Source organism: Aethina tumida, chromosome 5 (genome assembly GCF_024364675.1).
Source record: "Aethina tumida isolate Nest 87 chromosome 5, icAetTumi1.1, whole genome shotgun sequence".
Taxonomy (NCBI): Eukaryota; Metazoa; Arthropoda; class Insecta; order Coleoptera; family Nitidulidae; genus Aethina; species Aethina tumida.
Window position 1 is genome coordinate 17,523,363 of NC_065439.1, and position 19,207 is coordinate 17,542,569.

Sequence of the window (19,207 nt, forward strand, 5' to 3'; positions counted from 1 at the left end):
ATTTTAATAAAGGTACGTATATTGTATATACAGTGAACAATTCAGAAGAAAGAGAAATATTAAAACTGTTTTCTCTTGAGCAAATAAGTCCGTAATTCGAATGAACACTCAATAGTTTTTTCTGAAATATATCAAAGAAATCTCACTAGAACTACTCATCCGAATTTTGCCATCAAAAGAACATTGAATAGAGAATTTTTATTCTCTTTTTATGTTTAAAATGGGTTATAGCAAGACCATTCTATCATTTACAAAAAATCGTTGATTTATATCTATATAGTACTTGAAAAAACTTAAACTATTCTTATTACTTAAAATATAATAAGAGAGACAAAAAAAACTAATTAATTAATTAGTTCCTTCTGTATTTCTTAACTTTTAATTAAAATATTAATATTCTTATATATAATATAATATAATATTTGCAACCTGTTGCATGTGATTTTTAATTAATGTAAGTCATTATAACCTTAAGGGTTACTTAGTTACATTAAGTTTGTCAATAGTTTAAATTAAAGTTATTGTCATCAATTATAACTAAAGTGGTTTTTCTGAACTTTTAGTCGGTCATTCTTTAAGACTGCAATCAACTTAATCCACGCACTTAATTAATCACAGTGGTGCCTAATAACTACAACAATAAGCAAACTATTTCTAAAAATATCCCACTGGAAATAACGCCGAGTCACCCCAATACATTATAACGATTTGACACAACACAACACCCGTTATTATCACAAAAAAACCATCAGCACTTAAACACCAATTCACATAGTAATTGCTAATGGCCGACAAAAAAAATGGAATTTTCACCACCGTTTTACCTTCCTGTACCGCTGCGACTGGGCGGCGAGCCTGATTCGTATTTGATCGCCCATTTCGCCCCGTACTCTTCCGCCAGCACTGCACTAACGAACTGAACCGCACACACACACACAATAACCCAAACACACAAACAATGTGGAGAGAATTGATATTCGTCTGTGAGTCACACCGTGTTTGAGTGTGCGGAAGGCACGGTTCTGGTTTACAGGTGCGGACGCTCAATTAACGATTAATGTTGAGGGTGGGGACGTCATTTTTTCGACGATAAGGGAAAAATTAAAACTGAGGTGAGAGTTTCGCCTCGACAATCGGATGATCCAAGGTTGAAGATGATGTCTTACATGGATCACGTCATGCCGCGTTGGAAATTAAATAATTAGGCGTTGTTTTACTGGTTTATGAAACGTTGTCTGAAAACACTTTCAGAATTTGTACTGTGTAAACACTTTTTATCGTATCTCGTGTTTGCTTTTAACAAAATGAAATTCCTCGCTAGCGACAGGTTAAAAAATAATAGTCCAGACAATACATGCATTCCGTCGTGGTGATAAAGTATAACAGGAGAAATTCCCTGTAATCTGCACACACCAGGCAGGAATGTCTGAATCAGCGCTCAGCAGTAGTCATATCGTACGTATCGGTCGATTATAACTAATTGTGAACTGGTTTGTGTGTTTAATGAGCCGATCTGGTTTCCTCAGGAAATAACGGTTTACCGAACATGTTTATCGAAAAATCACACGACATATTCGTGTGTAATTAGTAAACAATATAAAAGATAAAAGAGTCATCGTCAGATATTTGAAGGCTATTATGTTACAATGGGCCGTAACTGGAAAACATTGCTTTAATAATAATGATTGTTTGTTTATTTGGTAATGTTTTCCACGACAACAATAACACGACGATAATAAAACGTGTCTAAGAACCTAGGCGTCAATATGGGCGGGCAATCGTCGTCACGACTGCGGGATATATGATAAAGTAGATGCGGTTTTAATAAAATGAAACTTGTACGGGAAAACAATGCATACAAATATTATCTCTTTGGCGTCACAAATGAAATTCATGCATTTGATAATTGTACTTGTGGTTTAAAGCTCAGAAGTTACTGGAACTGGTTTATTTTCAGGAAAACAATGAATAATTGTTTATTTTAGAACACAGTCTAATATATTGAGGTCGTCATGAAAAATATTTATAAACTATGACAAACTTATGTAAACACAATATAAACAACATTAACACAAATTAAATTATTGGTTAATAATAAGTTGGAGTCATTTTAGCTTCGTAAATTGGATTTTGGCTAAATATTTCAGTTTTATTGATGAAATTGTTAATTAGTTTAGATATTTTATAAACCTGATTTAATGGTTATTAAAAATTCTTAAAATTAATTTAGCCAAATAAATTATTTGGTGGCTCAAGGTATTTATATAAATATATTCTATTAGTTTATGACCAGAAATACTTAAAAATGACTTTTAATTAAAACATAATTTTTATCTGCTGAATTGTGTTTGTATTTTCCAATAAGTGGATAATGATTATCCATTATATCATGATTACAAATAATCATTTATTAATTTTGTAATAATTTAATTTTTTACAATTATTGATTAAAATTAATATTTTATTCTATTTAAAGTTTTTAATTAAGCCTTAGAAAAGGAATTCCTAATCAAATTATTACTTTATTCATTGAAATAATATCTTTATCCATTTTTAAAATGAAAACAAAACTAAACAAACAAATATGTAATCATAAATTCAAAAATAATATATTAATTTATAAAAATTTATAGAACTTTTAAGGTTCTTGGAGAAACATTAATTCCAAGTTGTGTCCCAAGTAGACCTTTTATTTTTCTGGAACTCACATAAGGATCTTTTTTGAAGTAGGATAAAATTTGTTTATCCTGAAACCTATCGATTTTTCTTGGCCTTCCAGTTTTATTTTTTCCTTCCACATTACCAAATCTTGAAAATTGTTGTAAAACACGTGTTACAATCGAGCAATATTGATTTTTCTCTCCTCGAATTGAAAGAACGATACAATCCATCATTTAATTCGGAAGATAATTTCTTTCCACGAGGCATTATATTCACTCAGTTTACTTTGGTGTATACTGTAAAACTAAAAATTACTGCCGACTTTGTAGAGTTTAGTAACATTTAGTAAAAAGTTATTTTTAATACAAGAAATATCCACCAATATGTGTTTATAATTGGTATTAATTATATGATAGTTATATAATTAGGGCGATAGCAATTTATATATTTTTTAAGTTGCTCTACTTTTTACCAATACTGTATATATATATTTATTTAAATATTATAATTTTTCAATCTTAAATTAAAACCATTTTGTCATATTTTCCTATAAATTCTTATAAATATATTATATGTAATTTTTTATGAGCATAAGTTCGATAAACAAATTTTTGAATTTCTTGTTTTCAATTTTCAGAGGTGCTCAGACGTTTTTGAGTATAACTCGAGATTTAATTGACCGATTTGACTAAAGAAACATTTAAATTGAAGATATGTGAACATAACTTTTATTTATAAAGTTTGGTCCAGTATTTGCTATACTATGCTATTTTTTTATAAAAAAATAAATTAATCAATACGAAGGATAAATGATAAAGAATTGTATTTTAAAACTAATAAAAAAATTATTATAATGACTGCATAGTAGACAACAATAACAGAAAACATTATGGGTAATGGCATCCAATTCAATATTTTTAATATATTTTAATAAAATCCTATATTTATAGCTATTACTGTATCTTATTAATTATGTATATAATATAATATAAATTATAAAAAATTAAAAATTTATTGAATATAATATAAAATGTTTAGTTTGCTGATTTATTTTTGATTACCCGATATAAATTAGTGTAATATATTGATTTTCGTTAATAACTCAATTTAATTTTAATATTTAATAAAGCAAAACAAAATTAGATTAACGACGTCCATGCAAAAATATTTCAACATGAAATATAAATTTAGTCAGAAATTCGATACTCACATAACCATAATTAGATCGTTAAAACTCATATAGAACAGTTAAATTAGCAAATCCAATTTATGACAAACAATTTACTAGATTACAATTAGCAATAATTTCTAATAACAAAGCAACAATGTTTTACTGAAAATGATTTCGAAATTGCATTAACTTTATCGATGTTGATATTATGAAGAAATTACTGTGGCTGTTAACTTTTATTTACAATATTGCAATTGTGCATTTCGCTATAATTTGTAAAATTAAACACAATATCTGAAGTGAAGCAATTAGTCACGTATACTAATCACTTTTCTGGTAATTTACTCACTAAAGTACCAATTACCAAGCACGTAATACAATTAAAGTGGAAATTGGTAATTATCACACTCAATCACATACAAATTTTACGTGACAACCGAAGAAAATTATCAGAATTCATATATAACATAAGCATAGATATTTTTTTGACGGGACCGTATGTTTTCCCCTCCGACCGATATAAATCAACTTATCCCACCCACCGACATGATACACGCACAAACCGTTCCGCCGTATTCCGCCCGACTGGCGAAATACGTTTATCGGCATCCCGGAGATTTTCATCCGGGACGAATTCATATGCAAGAAAGGGTCCGACTTCTAAATCTCCGACTAAGTATTGTGACGTTTACGGGCAACGATGCCGGGCAAATTGATAAAATATTTAAGGAACGGAAAAACGGGGGAGAGCGAGAGAGTGAGGCTCCAAATGAAAATTGATTATCCGCCCCGTTCGGCAAGTTCTTTTCGCAGCTGAAAGTTGCAACCCCCCTAATGGGTCCGCGGATCGATTCACGTCTAAAACGTTCAACGCAGTTCATTTGCGAATTTTCAGTGGGCGACGGACGATTGAAAACTTTCCTAATGTGGGTTTTAACCAAAATCAATTTTTAAACTACATATAGTTTTGGGAACAACAAAATAAATTTCTCAGTAAACAAAATTTGCAATTTTAATTGTAAACAGATTTTTAATATAAATTTATATCAAAGTTTTTGTTTAAAAGTTTTAATCATATTATTGGTAATTATAAATATTTATTGAAGAAAAAAAATATTAATTTCTTTTTAGATTACTTAAACGAAAATTAAGTTTTACTAAATTAAATAATAAAATTCAAGAGATTTTTAATTCATTATTTCTATTGACAGTACAAAATTTGTTAACTAACTAATATTAATATTGATTGCAAATAATTATTAAGAAAATTAAAAATTTTAAATTATCTTTTAAGAATTAATTTTTTATTAAATATATATATATATATATATATATATATATATATATATATATATATATATATATATATTAATAAAAAAACATTGTATATTATAATTATGTTTACAAATAATAAAAAGAGTATCTATATTTTAATCAAAGAACATTAAAATTTTTAAATTATTTTATAAAAAATATTTATTTTTATTTAAAAAATATATATTTTAATAAAAAAAAATATTGTTATTACTTCAATAAAAAAATATTTAAATTATTTATTTTAATTTATTTTTGAAATAACTTTTTTAAATTTCTTTTTTAGAATAATCAAAATGATTTTTAATCTGTAAAATCGATTGTTCACCTAATATACATTTTTTATGTACATCATGTTAATATTAATACTTACTTTAACAATACATTTGAGTTTTCAATTTTTTGTAAAATTGTGTATGTATGTAGTATTAACAGAAAATAGAATAATTGTTTTTTTTAGTATATAATATTATTATAATTAAATATTATTTAAACAAAAGATATCTTTTCAGATTATTATAAAGAATTTAAATTTCTTTATAAAATAATTAATTCAATCAGGTTTTTAATCTGTAAATTCCCCTGTTCAATCAATGTGCATTTTTAATGTAAATCATATTAATATAAAACTTACTTTAATAATATTATTTAAGTTTTCATTTACTGTTTTTCTGTAATTATTATGATATTGAGTATAAATATTTCTAAAAATATATTTTAATAGAAGAATTAGTAAAAAATTATAAATTTCTAAATCAAAATTTAATTTATATTATAAATTAATTAATTCAATCAAATTCTATATCTAAGTCTATTTCATTAATCTGCAATTTTTTTTTGTCAACAAAAAAAATATTTTAACGATGTGTTTGAGTTTTCAATATATATAGTTATAAATAATTTTTAATTTACTTCTTGCTAAAAATAATTTTTCAGAAATTATTTTTTTTTTTGTAATTAAGTCAGTCTCTTCTCGAGTTTACGAGAGTTGCTTCACTCGTTATTTAGTCACATTAATATGTTTTAAAAGTTAAATAGTTTAAGAATTTAAGTTATGTTAAAACTTATTATAATAAAATAGGGATTAAAATTATTTAGAATAGGTAGTAAAAATTTAATTTTTAAAAGAGATAAATTTAAATTAAAATTTAGGATTATGAATCTACAACTTTTTGCGCAAAGTTAATATATAATAGAACTTATTTTAACGAAAATATTCAAGTTTCGAAAAAATCTGTATCAAAGATAGATAATTATGTATGTATTATTATTTACTGATATTTTAAAATACGAATAATTTAATTAAGTTCGTATTATATATTATGGATTTCTCAAAAAATATTTTATTATAAATAATGTCATAATTCAATTAAGAGATTGGTGTAAAAAATAGTCTAATGTACTTAATATTCAAAAAACACCAATGTAGTATAATTTTTACTGTTTCATTTATGTTAAAAGTGTTTTCATTTTAATATGCAAATATTTCATCAGGTTTTTAAAAATAGACTTAAAATTTGCATGTTTTAAACAATATTTTGTCGTTGTTTGTATTTATTTTATAATTCAAATTCACAGTTTGCAGTGTCTTGTACCGTGCTTTGAAAATTAAATAGTTAATTGTACTTTTAATTATAGTTTCTCTGCACTTATAACACTAAAACTTATATAATATTATCAGTTACAGAGAACTAATCATTTGTTAACATAATCGGTATTTAATCATACACGTTATTGTCTTTGAGGCATACAGTTCAATCACGATACAGACGCAGTTTGTAGACTCTTGGCTTTGTGACTCGCAAATTTTGCAATGGCAAGCTTTAGAGGCTATTATTAACCGTATTACTCAATTATTACGGTACAGTTATTATATTTGGCCCATTTAGCCGGGCTAATGGCGTCTATGTCGAGCTAATACGTACAATATGAGCCCTTGTGTTTGTGAGGCGGCCGGAAAATGTGGGCGCATCACCGATCGTCCCCGTATTATTACGTGATTTCCCGCGCCGCATATTTATTCATAAAACTTTACTGCCTCCCATTAAACGACGATTATTAGTCCATACTGCGATCACGGCGTCCGGATTTTACCGTCCCAATATTGTTTTATTGGCTCGCCGTTTTTGTATCGTCGGAATGCAAATCGACCAATCAATCTGATGCGGCGCCGCGTCGTGCATTCAAATGGCAGGAAAAGCCCGACGCCCTACCCCGACAAACGTGTGCATTACCGGGGGACCGAATTGCTCCGGCATACATATTGTAAAATGCCCCGCTAAGTATCCGGGATTTAGTCGAGACGTTCTCTCCAGTGACTCGCCGGCGTTTATGTCGCTTTATCGTACCGGCATTTTTGCCGACATGATTCCCTCCTGCACTCCGACAGCACAAAGCGGGTTTTACGCCTCCCCGAACAATACATTCAACCCTCACGAAAATAAACCGTGGATGTTATCTTTAATTTGCGTGTTTAAAACGCGGTTTTTTTACACGACTTTTATCGTGGCCGAAAATTGTTGCGGAATTTTATGTGCCCATGAATTTTTTTGGAGGGCCCTTGCGAAGGACCGGAGCAATAACAATACGGGTTGAATGTCTTTCGTCGCCGACGAAACGGAAGGGCGATTACGAGGCCACTTTCGTTCTGAATATGCACAATTAATTAATTTATAAATGGAAGGAAAACTAAAAAATTTTTTTATATATTATATTTATATTACTTTATTAATTTTTTAATCTTTTTCATATATTTTTCTTATATATATACAGAATGCTATAAGGGAATTAATATTTAATGTGTTACTATTGAACTGTTAATAACAAAACTTCAAATGATTCAGGTAATCAAATTTGTCCTTTATAATGAAAAAACTGAAAATTCAATCAAATTTTTCATCATTTATGTCTGGTTTATGGTAAAAGCTATACCGTATCAAAAATGATGAGCGTGTCTACTCGCATATCGAGACGGAACATCAATACCCCTTTGTAAACAAAAAGGAAATATATACATGCAATTATGTGGGCGGGCCGAACTGACTGGAGGGGATCATTTGGTTTTGCTGCGTTTAGCATGCGGTTCGTCTCCGCAGACGTTGTTTTTAGTATATTTTATTTAATTTTTGGGATACATTTTTATTTTGAAAAAAGTAGTTTATTTTTAGAATACTTATTTTTGTTTTTGATATACCCTCAAAAAATATTTCATTTTACAGATTGAAAATTATACAAAGTTACGGAATTTAAATGGAGCATCCGAAGAACTCGAACTACATCCCTACGCATACGGAGAGTTACTAAATGCATTCGCAAAGATTAATTTACATTGTGCGCCGGCGCGCACCAGCACGGCGCATTGTCTCTGAGAGTAGGGATTCTTACTACCGGGCAAAACTTTTCTCTCTGTGTCGTGCATCCATCTCTTACAACATCCAGACACGAAGAGCATTTTTCGTACGGTATATATTTTATTAGTGTATATATATTATTTGTCGTATATTAAATTATTTTTAGATAAGATATAACGATCTTACTAGTAATAATATATTTTATTTATGTTTTTAAAACTTAAACGTATTAATCAATCAAAATAATATATTATACCAATTATATTATTATACATACAGTGGTGGAAAAAAGTATGGAATATTTTTAAAAACTGGATTTTTATCCTCTGGGATTTTTTATACCTGTTGTAATGGTGTTAAACAAATTTGTTAGTTTGTGCTTATCATGGGATATAGATATATAGTGAAAAAAGTGTGAAATATCATTTTGTTTGCGGTCAGTTGTACTTAAATTCTTAACATTTTCAGTCGGTTTCAACGTAGTAATGTCCGTTTACACGTTTACTTTTTACTTCAATTAAAACTTTATTAAAAAACGTTACGAAACATATGTAACAACTAAATAAATAGTCCAACTTTTTTCCACCAGTTTATGTCTAATAAACAACAATATTAAATATTTTGATTTATCAAAAATACCGTTGTATCTAGAAATAATTTAAAAACCAGAAATTAAAGAATTGCTTGTAAATTTTTAGACAAACTGAACAAATAAACGATATTTTCTATCAAATTTCAGTTTGGAATGTATTATATTTCAGAAAAGGTAAGAAATGGAGACTTGGGACAGTTTTTGCTTTATCTGGTTTGAATAACCAACAAAAATTATTAGAAAAAATTATAGTTAAATTACAATTGTTAATCCGTAAATCAAATGATAAAATAGATTAATAATTATTATTCTAATATTATATATCGAAATTTACCATAAATAAAGTTCATTCTTGGTTTTTATAATACATTTATAATTTTTTAGATCAACATCATCAACATAATTTTTTCATTAAAAAAAGTACAAACCTGTGATGAATATAATGATGATTGTGAGTAATGGACCGATCTTGCAGTAAATCGGATTTGTTCAGCTTTGCAACAGATTAGGTAAAACGTTAAGTAACATTTGTAACAAATTAAATAAATAGTCAATAGTTTTCTTACACCACTTTGTTGTCCAGAAGACAACATATTATTATTAAATATCCTGAAATTTATCAAAAATATTGTTATATCTAGAGATAATTTAATAACCAGATATTATATAAGCTTATAATAATCTTGACTTCAACATTTTATAAGAAAATTTAATTATTAGTTTGAAACAAAACATAGTAGAATTTATTTATAAATTTTATAACATATATTTTTTAAGGTGAGCATTTTAAAATAAGTAAAGAGGAGGTTAAAGATTTTTAATTCTTGATTAGAGATCGTATATTTTTTAAGATCTCCATCTTAAATTAAAGTGTTTCTAGAGTTTTCGTAATATTTCAGAAACGGTTAATGCTAAAAAATATTCTCCCAAGAGTCAAAACTAACTAATTTGAGACCATTGGTTTTATAAAATTTAGTGAGAAAGTTAATGTGTAAAATACAATGAACCTAAAAATCTATAACAATGAATTTTAATTTTTTAGACAGTTTAACCTTTGTTCTAGAAAGAAATAATAAAATTTATTGTTACACTAGTAATTGTAAGATATTGATGCACATGTTTAATATACTTAATTGCATATTACGCATATATGCATATTAGTGCTATTATTATTTATAAAAAGTCAAATTTAATTTAGTATAATGCTATAATAATAAAAAAATACTGAATATAATATTTATTATAAATTATCTATAGTATTATTAATTTATAAAAATTAAAAATACATTTATTAATATAATATATTTTAAAAAATAACTAAATATTCAAATTATTAACAAAAGTTCAAATTGTTGGAATAAATAATGATTAATTAAAAAATTTCAATAACATGTTTAATTAATGACAAAATATTTATACATTTTATACTTGATATTATGAATATGAATATTATTACTGTCGTTATTTGACAATAAATTATAAAATTTATGAAATTATATAAAATTCTGTTGCATCTGAATAACAATGTATAGTCATTAATTTTCTAAAAAAATAGGCAACGCATGTCAGATAGAAGTATTTATGTTTTCACATAGCAGTATTTATTTAAATGTTTTATTTTACCCTTATTACCAGTACGCTTTTTACAAAACATTCACAATGTATGTATTAAAGCAAAACCCAACGACTACAATATACTATTCCAATTTTGCCGTCCTTTGTTTATCCAACACACACAAATCCAAAAGAACGAAAACACGGCTCAATAAGCACGTTTCTGTGCCGTCATAAATTCCCAGTGCAAACCATGTGAAATGTCAACAAATTTATTTTGAAAAACTCGTTCACGCCACTGCCTATACTGCTGCGATTATCGGTTCGCATGCCACATGAAAAATCGCAGGTAAGGTTTACTGACTTCGCCTCCGGTTTTATTAATTAAGGAAAAATAAATGGCGGAAAACGGAAAATAGGAACGGTATCTAATATCGAATGGCCTACTTCTAATCCGAGGCGAGCCACCACCCGTTTAAGTAAACGTATATTGGCGGCGAAACTGGCGCAAACATTCGTGTAACCAAAAGATTACCATCCCAGCCTTTCGCCCGAGACGAACAAGCAGTTTTTTGGGCAATAATCGTTCGGACTTTAATTCACAGTCGGATCGATTTTAAATGCGCTATCATAATAAAAACGGTCCGGCCGAGGGAGTTCAGATGTTCGGCGGGAGAAAGCATTTAGGGCAATTTAAAATCGAGCGACGCACGTACACACAAAATTGTAATAAATAAAACTACTTCGAACCAAATTTTTCTTTTACACGAATAATTTTGACGGGGTTTGTGGATTCACATCGTGGTTTATTTTAATATAACCATTAAAATTCGTCATATATTCATATTAAACTTAAATTTTAATAGTTGGTATATTAAATTAATTATAGAAATCAGATGCAGTGGGGAAAAAGCTGGCGTATATTAAAATTCTTTCAATAAAAACTTTAATTTTGTTTTGAGAAGCACTTGAAGATAACAGTGGTAAATTCTCAGGAAACTTACAAACTATAGCAACGTGTTGCCCCTGGCAAGAATTGCAAAAACAAAATAGAAAGGTTAGAATAATTATAATTTTTGTTTGTGTTTCAAGAATATATTTTTATTTTATTTAGAAATATAAACGGCAATCTGTTATTTATATTATCGAAAAATTGATTGAATTGTAAACAATTATATTATTCAGGATTTTTAAATTATAATCATATTAAATATTAATATACATTAAATAAAAATGACATTTATAATATTTTTAAAACCTTATGATATACTTTTTTAAATATTATAAAATATAAAAAATGTAATGAATTGAAAATTAATTATTATATAAAATGGAAGAGGGAATTTGGATTTTAAAAAATATGAACATTTTCATTATCACTATTTTTAAAAATTTAATAAAGCATAATAAAATTAAAATTTAAAAAAAATTTAATTATTAAAAATAATTTCTAAAAAAAATTCTAATGTTTGAAATACACTACCTAAAAACTAAATTAATTATTGAATAAAATATAAAAAAAATAGATATTTTATATTTCATATTTTAACATTTATAAGAATTAAATAATTGTATAATAATTACTCATAATTAAAAACAACATAACTAATACAAAACAAAATTATATACAATAAATAAAAATTTATGAATTTTGTTTTATGAAAAAATGTTACCCATTTTAGACATCAAATATATTTGCTTACTTTTAAATAATACAATATATGTATCTGAATAAATAATACAAAATATAATGATTTTGACTAATTTGTTTATTGAGATTTTCTGTTTAATTATATTTTTAGACTGAGTCAATTTTTTAATAATATTAATATACAATAGTGATCATTATTAGAGCAACTTTTTTAAATGTTAAATATTATTAATTATTTTGAATAAAGAGAACTGTTAAAAGAATATGTACCATGTATTATTTTTATAAAATTGATACATTGATATATATATATATATATATATATATATATATATATATATATATATATATATGTATATATAAGTTAAATTTTTATAAAATTGAATAACTTATGATTACCAATTTTCTAAAAATAATACATGGTACATATTATTTTAACAGTTTACATTATTCAAAATAAATAAGGCATAATATTTAACATTTTAAAAAGTTGCTGTAATAATGACCACTATTGTATATTAATATTATTAAAAAACTGACTCAGTCTTTACAATACTAATTATTAAATAAATTATGAAAAAAAAAAATTATGATTAAATAGAAAATCTCAATATTCAAAATAGTTAAATTCATTATATTTTATGTTATTTATTCAGATACATATATTTTATTATTTAAAACTAAGCAAATATATTTGATGTCTAAAAAGAGTAACATTTTTTCATAACATAAAATTCAAGACAATTTTTATTTATTGTATATAATTTTGTTTTATATTACTTGTTTTTTTTAATTTGAGTAATTATTATATTTAAGTTATCATTAATTACAATTATTTAATTCTCATAAATTTTAAAATATGAAATATAAAATATCTAAAAATCAACTTCTTTTTTTTTATATTTTATTCAATAATTAATTTAGATTTTAGGTAGTGTATTTCAAAGACTAGAATATTTTTTTATAAATTATTTTTAATAATTAAAAATTTATTAAAATTTTAATTTTATTATGCTTTATTAAATTTTTAAAAATAATAATAATGAAAATGTTCATATTTTTTATATTATAATTAATTTTCAAAAGGTTGAAACAATAAATTTGAAAACTTATTCATTTTTAAAACACAAAATTGATTACATTTTTTATATTTTATAATATTTAAAACAATATTATAAATGTTATTTGTGATTAATATTATATTTTAATATTTCATAAATTATTTTATTGAATTTTTTAATATTGTAAGAATATAATACATCGAAAATATAAATATTTTCAGAAATAGAACATTAACAATTAAATACAAATTTAATTTTTTAACATATATTTACTAATTATGAATAAATATTAAATTTTTAAGAACTTAAAACTAAGGAAATATATTCTAATATTTCATAAATTATTTTATTGAAATTTTTAATATTGTAAGAATATAATATATCGAAAATATAAATATTTTCAGAAACAGAACATTAATAATTAGATACAAATTTAATTTTTTAACGTATATTTGCTAAATAATAAATATTAAATATTTAAGAACTTAAAACTAATCTTTTTTTTTTGTCTTTTGAAATTGTTGTTGTCTAAAATTCATAATTGTGTATATAAAACAATTTAAATGCATTTGATTAAGTTTTCATTTTATACGTTTATTCACACAAATATGTTTCTAAATTGCAGTTTTCGATAAATATTTGCTGAATTCCTACGAAAACCGATTTGCTCTTATTTCCAAATGCCGTTTTCTCATAAACCCTCGCGGATTGCTTTCGCCAAACATTCCTCATTTACTTTACTTATTTACATCAGTGGATTGTATCTCATACCAGGCGCCGTGCAATATCGTCCGGGCCATCTAAAATACGTTTCCAGCTTCAGCGTGCAAAATTCGGAAAATATGCGGCCCGGATAAAATTCATATTTCACAAACGTCCGTGAGCGGGCTACGTAATTTTTTCGGTCGCGGTCCGAGTATATTGAATATTTTACGTGACCGTTTGCCGTAGATAAAAGGTAGTTCGCTTGCGATTTGTCACCGAGGGGAAGCGTCGTCGTCCGACGCCCGGAACTTCCACCACCAGCCAATCATTCGGGATTACGTTTTTGCGGTCGTCAAAAATTAATGGATGCGGTCCGGGCAACTTGCCGTGGCCCTTTCACCACCCCCGGACCGCAATTGATTCCGCCCCTAATGGCTTAATTAATTTCGGGATTAGTTCGATGAATGGGGCGCCCCGTTCGAAAAGTTGCGGCGCAACGTTCGCGTAGGTCGGGACCTCATTTCGGATTCTTGGCGCGGCGATGCGTCGCTAAGATGCATTTTTGTTCGCCGCCCGTCCGGTTGGCGGGTTTTCAATCGGGGCGGTGGCGTCGGGCTCATTAGAACGCTCATAATTAAATGCGACCGGAGCTGGCGGTCCGTGAATATTAATTGTTTATGAAACAGGTCAGCTTCGTGTTTATCGAGATTTCGGCGTTGCGGAATTCCTACATGCCACCAGTTAATCGATACGATGTCGCACTGATTGTTTCGACGTCCAAATTCGGCCGTCGTAAATATCACGACACTCTCAATTCAGATTGTATCAGACGTTTTTAGAAAATTTACAAACATTAGTGTTAACAGTATGTATTTGAATAAATAACACAAAATATCAATTTTTATAAATAGTAAAAGAAAAATGCGAAAATGTTATATACAAACAATTTGATTATTAAGACTGTCTATTTAATCATATTTTTTTTAACAATTTGACTTTTTTTATAATATGAGTATTAATAAAAGGGAGTTTATCTTTTATAATAATGTTAATATACAGCAGTGGACGTTATTATAGCAACTTTGTAAAATGTTTAATATAATAGCCCCAACACTTGCTGTGCTGTGAGTTATTCTTAGAAAATTTTTTAAAAAATAAGTTTCATATGTTACATATTTTTACATTTTACTAATTTGTATATTGACATTTACTATTTAAATCAAATTTTTTTTATATAAAATGAATATTATTAAAAGAGAATTTATTATTAACAATATTTTAAAATGATAAATATTATAATGTAACTATTAAAAAAATATGCGCATTTTATTTTAACAATAATCAGACCATACATTGTTCAATTTAAAAAAATATAAATAAATTTTCCTTCTAATATAAAAATTAAATCTAATTTTATAGTTTATGTATGATGTAAGTAGTAATTATTTTTATTTTAAATTCAGACAATTTAAAACAATAATGTGATTTTTTTTAATACCCTTAAAGTTTAAATAGAGTAAACTTGGTAAAAAATTTAATTATTACAAATAAAATTTATTTATTTATTTATTATATTGATTTCGACAGTTTTTGAACATGGTTGAAGAATTATTTTGAAAATATCAATAATTTTACAATACAAAAAATTGAAAAAAAAAATCTATGAATCATTAAAGTATCTGTAAAAACTAATTAAATCTAGAAATCTCAATAATATTTTTAAAACATTATGATATATATTTTTAAATATTATAATACATAAAAACTGCAATAAATATTATATTATAAAAAATAATATATAAAAAGTATTCCATGTTTGAAATACACTACATACAAACTGTATACTTTTTCTATCAACAAAATTTCACAAATATTTTTATAAATTAGTTATTGAATAAAGTATTTATTTTATATTTCATATTTTATATTATTTTATATTTGATATTTGATATTTTATGTTTTATATTTTATGTTTTTATATTTTATATTTTATATTTTATATTTTATATTTTATATTTTATATTTTATATATTATATTTTATATTTTATATTTTATATTTTATATTTTACATTTTACATTTTACATTTTACATTTTACATTTTACATTTTACATTTTACATTTTACATTTTACATTTTACATTTTACATTTTACATTTTACATTTTACATTTTACATTTTACATTTTACATTTTACATTTTACATTTTACATTTTACATTTTACATTTTACATTTTACATTTTACATTTTACATTTTACATTTTACATTTTACATTTTACATTTTACATTTTACATTTTACATTTTACATTTTACATTTTACATTTTACATTTTACATTTTACATTTTATATTTTATACTGTATATTGTATATTTTATATTTACTATTTACAATAGTAAAGAATTATTAATACAAAATAATATTTAAAAATAAACTATACTATAAATAAATGATTTGAATTTTGCGTTATAAAAAATTATAGAAAATTTGGGGTGCAAAATGAATTTTTAGAATATTATAATATAATAGTACAATTATAGTAATTTTGGTGCGTAATTATTATAAATTTATAATGGAAGGTCACCAAATAAAATTTATTTATTTATTTAGTTTTCAAAAATGATAGATTTAATTTTTACAGTTCTTGCAGAAGAATTATTTTAAAAATATTAGTATTTTTTATGTTATTATATTCTTATAATATAATACATTAAAAAAATTATATGTAAATCATTAAATTATAATGTTTGTAAAATTAATTACACAAAATTAAATTTAGAAATATTTATAATATTATTTAATAATAATAATAAATAAAATACAATAAATAAAAATTGATTTCAATTTTTTGTTATGAATAATTTTACTCTTTTCAGATAATATATACATTTCCATGGCTTAAGTTAAAAAAAATAATGTATTTATTTTTATAATTATTAGAGAAATATTAAAAAAAACTTTTTTTCGAAGAAGAAAGGTTGTAAAATAAAAATTATATTTTTTTATTTACTAAATATTGAGTTTTCAAGTATAATATACTTAATTTTTTTGTTCTCAAACTTCATTGAAAGATAATTTAAAAAATATTTATATTTTCGATATTATTATATTTTTCCAATATTAAATAAATAAGAAAAAATAATTTATATAATATTTATAAAATTAATTATACTCTATAAAAATTAAATGTGGAAAAATGGCATCTATAATATTTTTAAAATTGAAAGGTATAACTTTAAATATTATAATTCACAAAAATTAAATTAAAATTAAACAAAAAATAAATTTTAAAAATGAAAAATTGAATTAATTGAATAAATTATAAAAAAAGTTATTTTTAGAATGATTCATGTATTATCGTTACTAATCAAATTTAGTAATATATATATATTAATACATAAATTAAATAGTTACGAAAATGGCGAATGCGTTTCAAAAATGGGCGGATGCGCACCACAAATCTTAATGACGGCGATTGCATTTGTCAGAAATAAACATTTAAACACGAAACAAAAACAAACCGAAGCTCACAAACGCTTGACGTCCGGCAACAAAACGAAATCAACAAATTTACTTTCGACTCGCGAGTCCATATCCACCCCGAAAAAGAAAAAACCGACAATAACTCGCTTTGCACCACACGCAAATACGTCTGTTGCATTGTCCAGTCCAAATTATGATCCGTGCCGGCTTAATATTTGTACAAACACGTTACGCGAAATAAATTCGCCGCTTAGCGGTTATTGTTTGAGCGACAAAATTTCTCGAATGCGATTACGAAATTCGAAGTGTGCATTTTATTTACGGCGGGGGTCGGATTTTTTCCACCATTATTATTAAATCTCGGGGCGTGTCACGCGACACGCCATTAACTGGGTCAGCGTAAATCATGTGACGATATTTATTTTCGAATGTGTCATGCGAAATGCCTTGCAGTGTTCCGTGGATTTATGTATACGTTAAATGGCGAGGCGAAAGGACACTCGGATCCGAACGGGGGTCGTTACAATTAAAAATCGCTTCTTTAAATTCGGTTTTAAAGGATTTCAGTCCACGTTTTCGTTCGCTAATGGACGACATCGACTTTTAATTAGTGCACCGATGTTAACCTAATATCAATTAAAAGTTTCTATCGGTTTTACATTCATTATTTCCAGTTAAAGGTCGTTCGGTCACATCGAACACCTTCCGACTTAATTAAATTCCCTTTTGTGTTGTTCACGCAGATATAATTGTGAATGTAACAAAATTTAAGCGACGCCAAACAACGACGCCTGAAAAAACGTCCGACTTCAACAGCAGTTTAAGAGTTTCCCGTAGGATTAATTTATATCAGATACCCCCGTTCTTTTTAACTCTAGAGCACTCAATGTCCCGCAGTTCCGCACAGCGTTCACAATGTGAACTCGAGTGGTTTATTTGCTCTGCGAAGAAGAAAGGCCACTTCGCCCGTCTCATAAAAGTTATGTCACCCAGAAAGAAAGAAGGGAACAAAAAACCGAAGCGTCGTTGTTGAGGGGGGAACGGGTCGCACGAAAGCACTCGTCACTCGACAATTCCGACAACGATACTTACACGGAATCGGCGGAGGCGAATCGCGAGTTATTAAAAACATGACGGCTGAAACGCGAGCCATCGAATAATCATGTTAGGCGAACGGAGGACACGACAGAAATCGAATTGAGATATTAAGTGGATATGACTGGTTTTGAATCAATGCACGATGCAAAAATAGGTGAATAATCGATGTTGGTTCTGAGGGAAATATTGTTTTTAGCAAAATAATTTAATTCTTCGATATAGTCAATTTAAGCAAAATTATCAATTTTGTTTTGTACCGTTGCTCTAAAATTATGTAACATAGGAAACTTAATTAAGTTATTATTTTGTCTATTTTGGTCATGTCTGTTGTATTTAGCATAATTCAAAAATATTGTTTATGTGAAAACACAGAAAACAATTGAAAGTAAAATAAAAATATTAATTTGTTTGATTTAAATTTGATAAACTTTACAAATGGAATTTTTTCTCTAGTCAAACAATTAGTGAATATGATTTATAAATTAAAAAAATATTAAATTGAAATTATAATAGAGCCTGAAGCCTGAAATTTCTGTAATGTAAATGTAACTACTACACATAAATTAT

General features: G+C 26.1%; 1 protein-coding gene across 4 annotated transcripts in view; it reads right to left on the bottom strand.

Annotated features, from left to right (window-relative positions):
- The window catches only part of LOC109603081 (transmembrane protein 47), a 143,936-nt gene that overhangs the window by 17,703 nt on the left and 107,026 nt on the right, over positions 1–19,207 (bottom strand). The window contains exon 1 of one of the 4 annotated variants that reach the window (XM_020019534.2): positions 825–979. The exons of the other annotated variants lie outside the window; for them this stretch is intronic. Within the exon in view, the coding sequence (XP_019875093.1) occupies positions 825–878 (54 nt within the window). The 5' untranslated portion in view covers positions 879–979. Of the gene's footprint in view, positions 1–824; positions 980–19,207 lie in introns of those variants that run through there. 4 annotated transcript variants of the gene reach the window in all.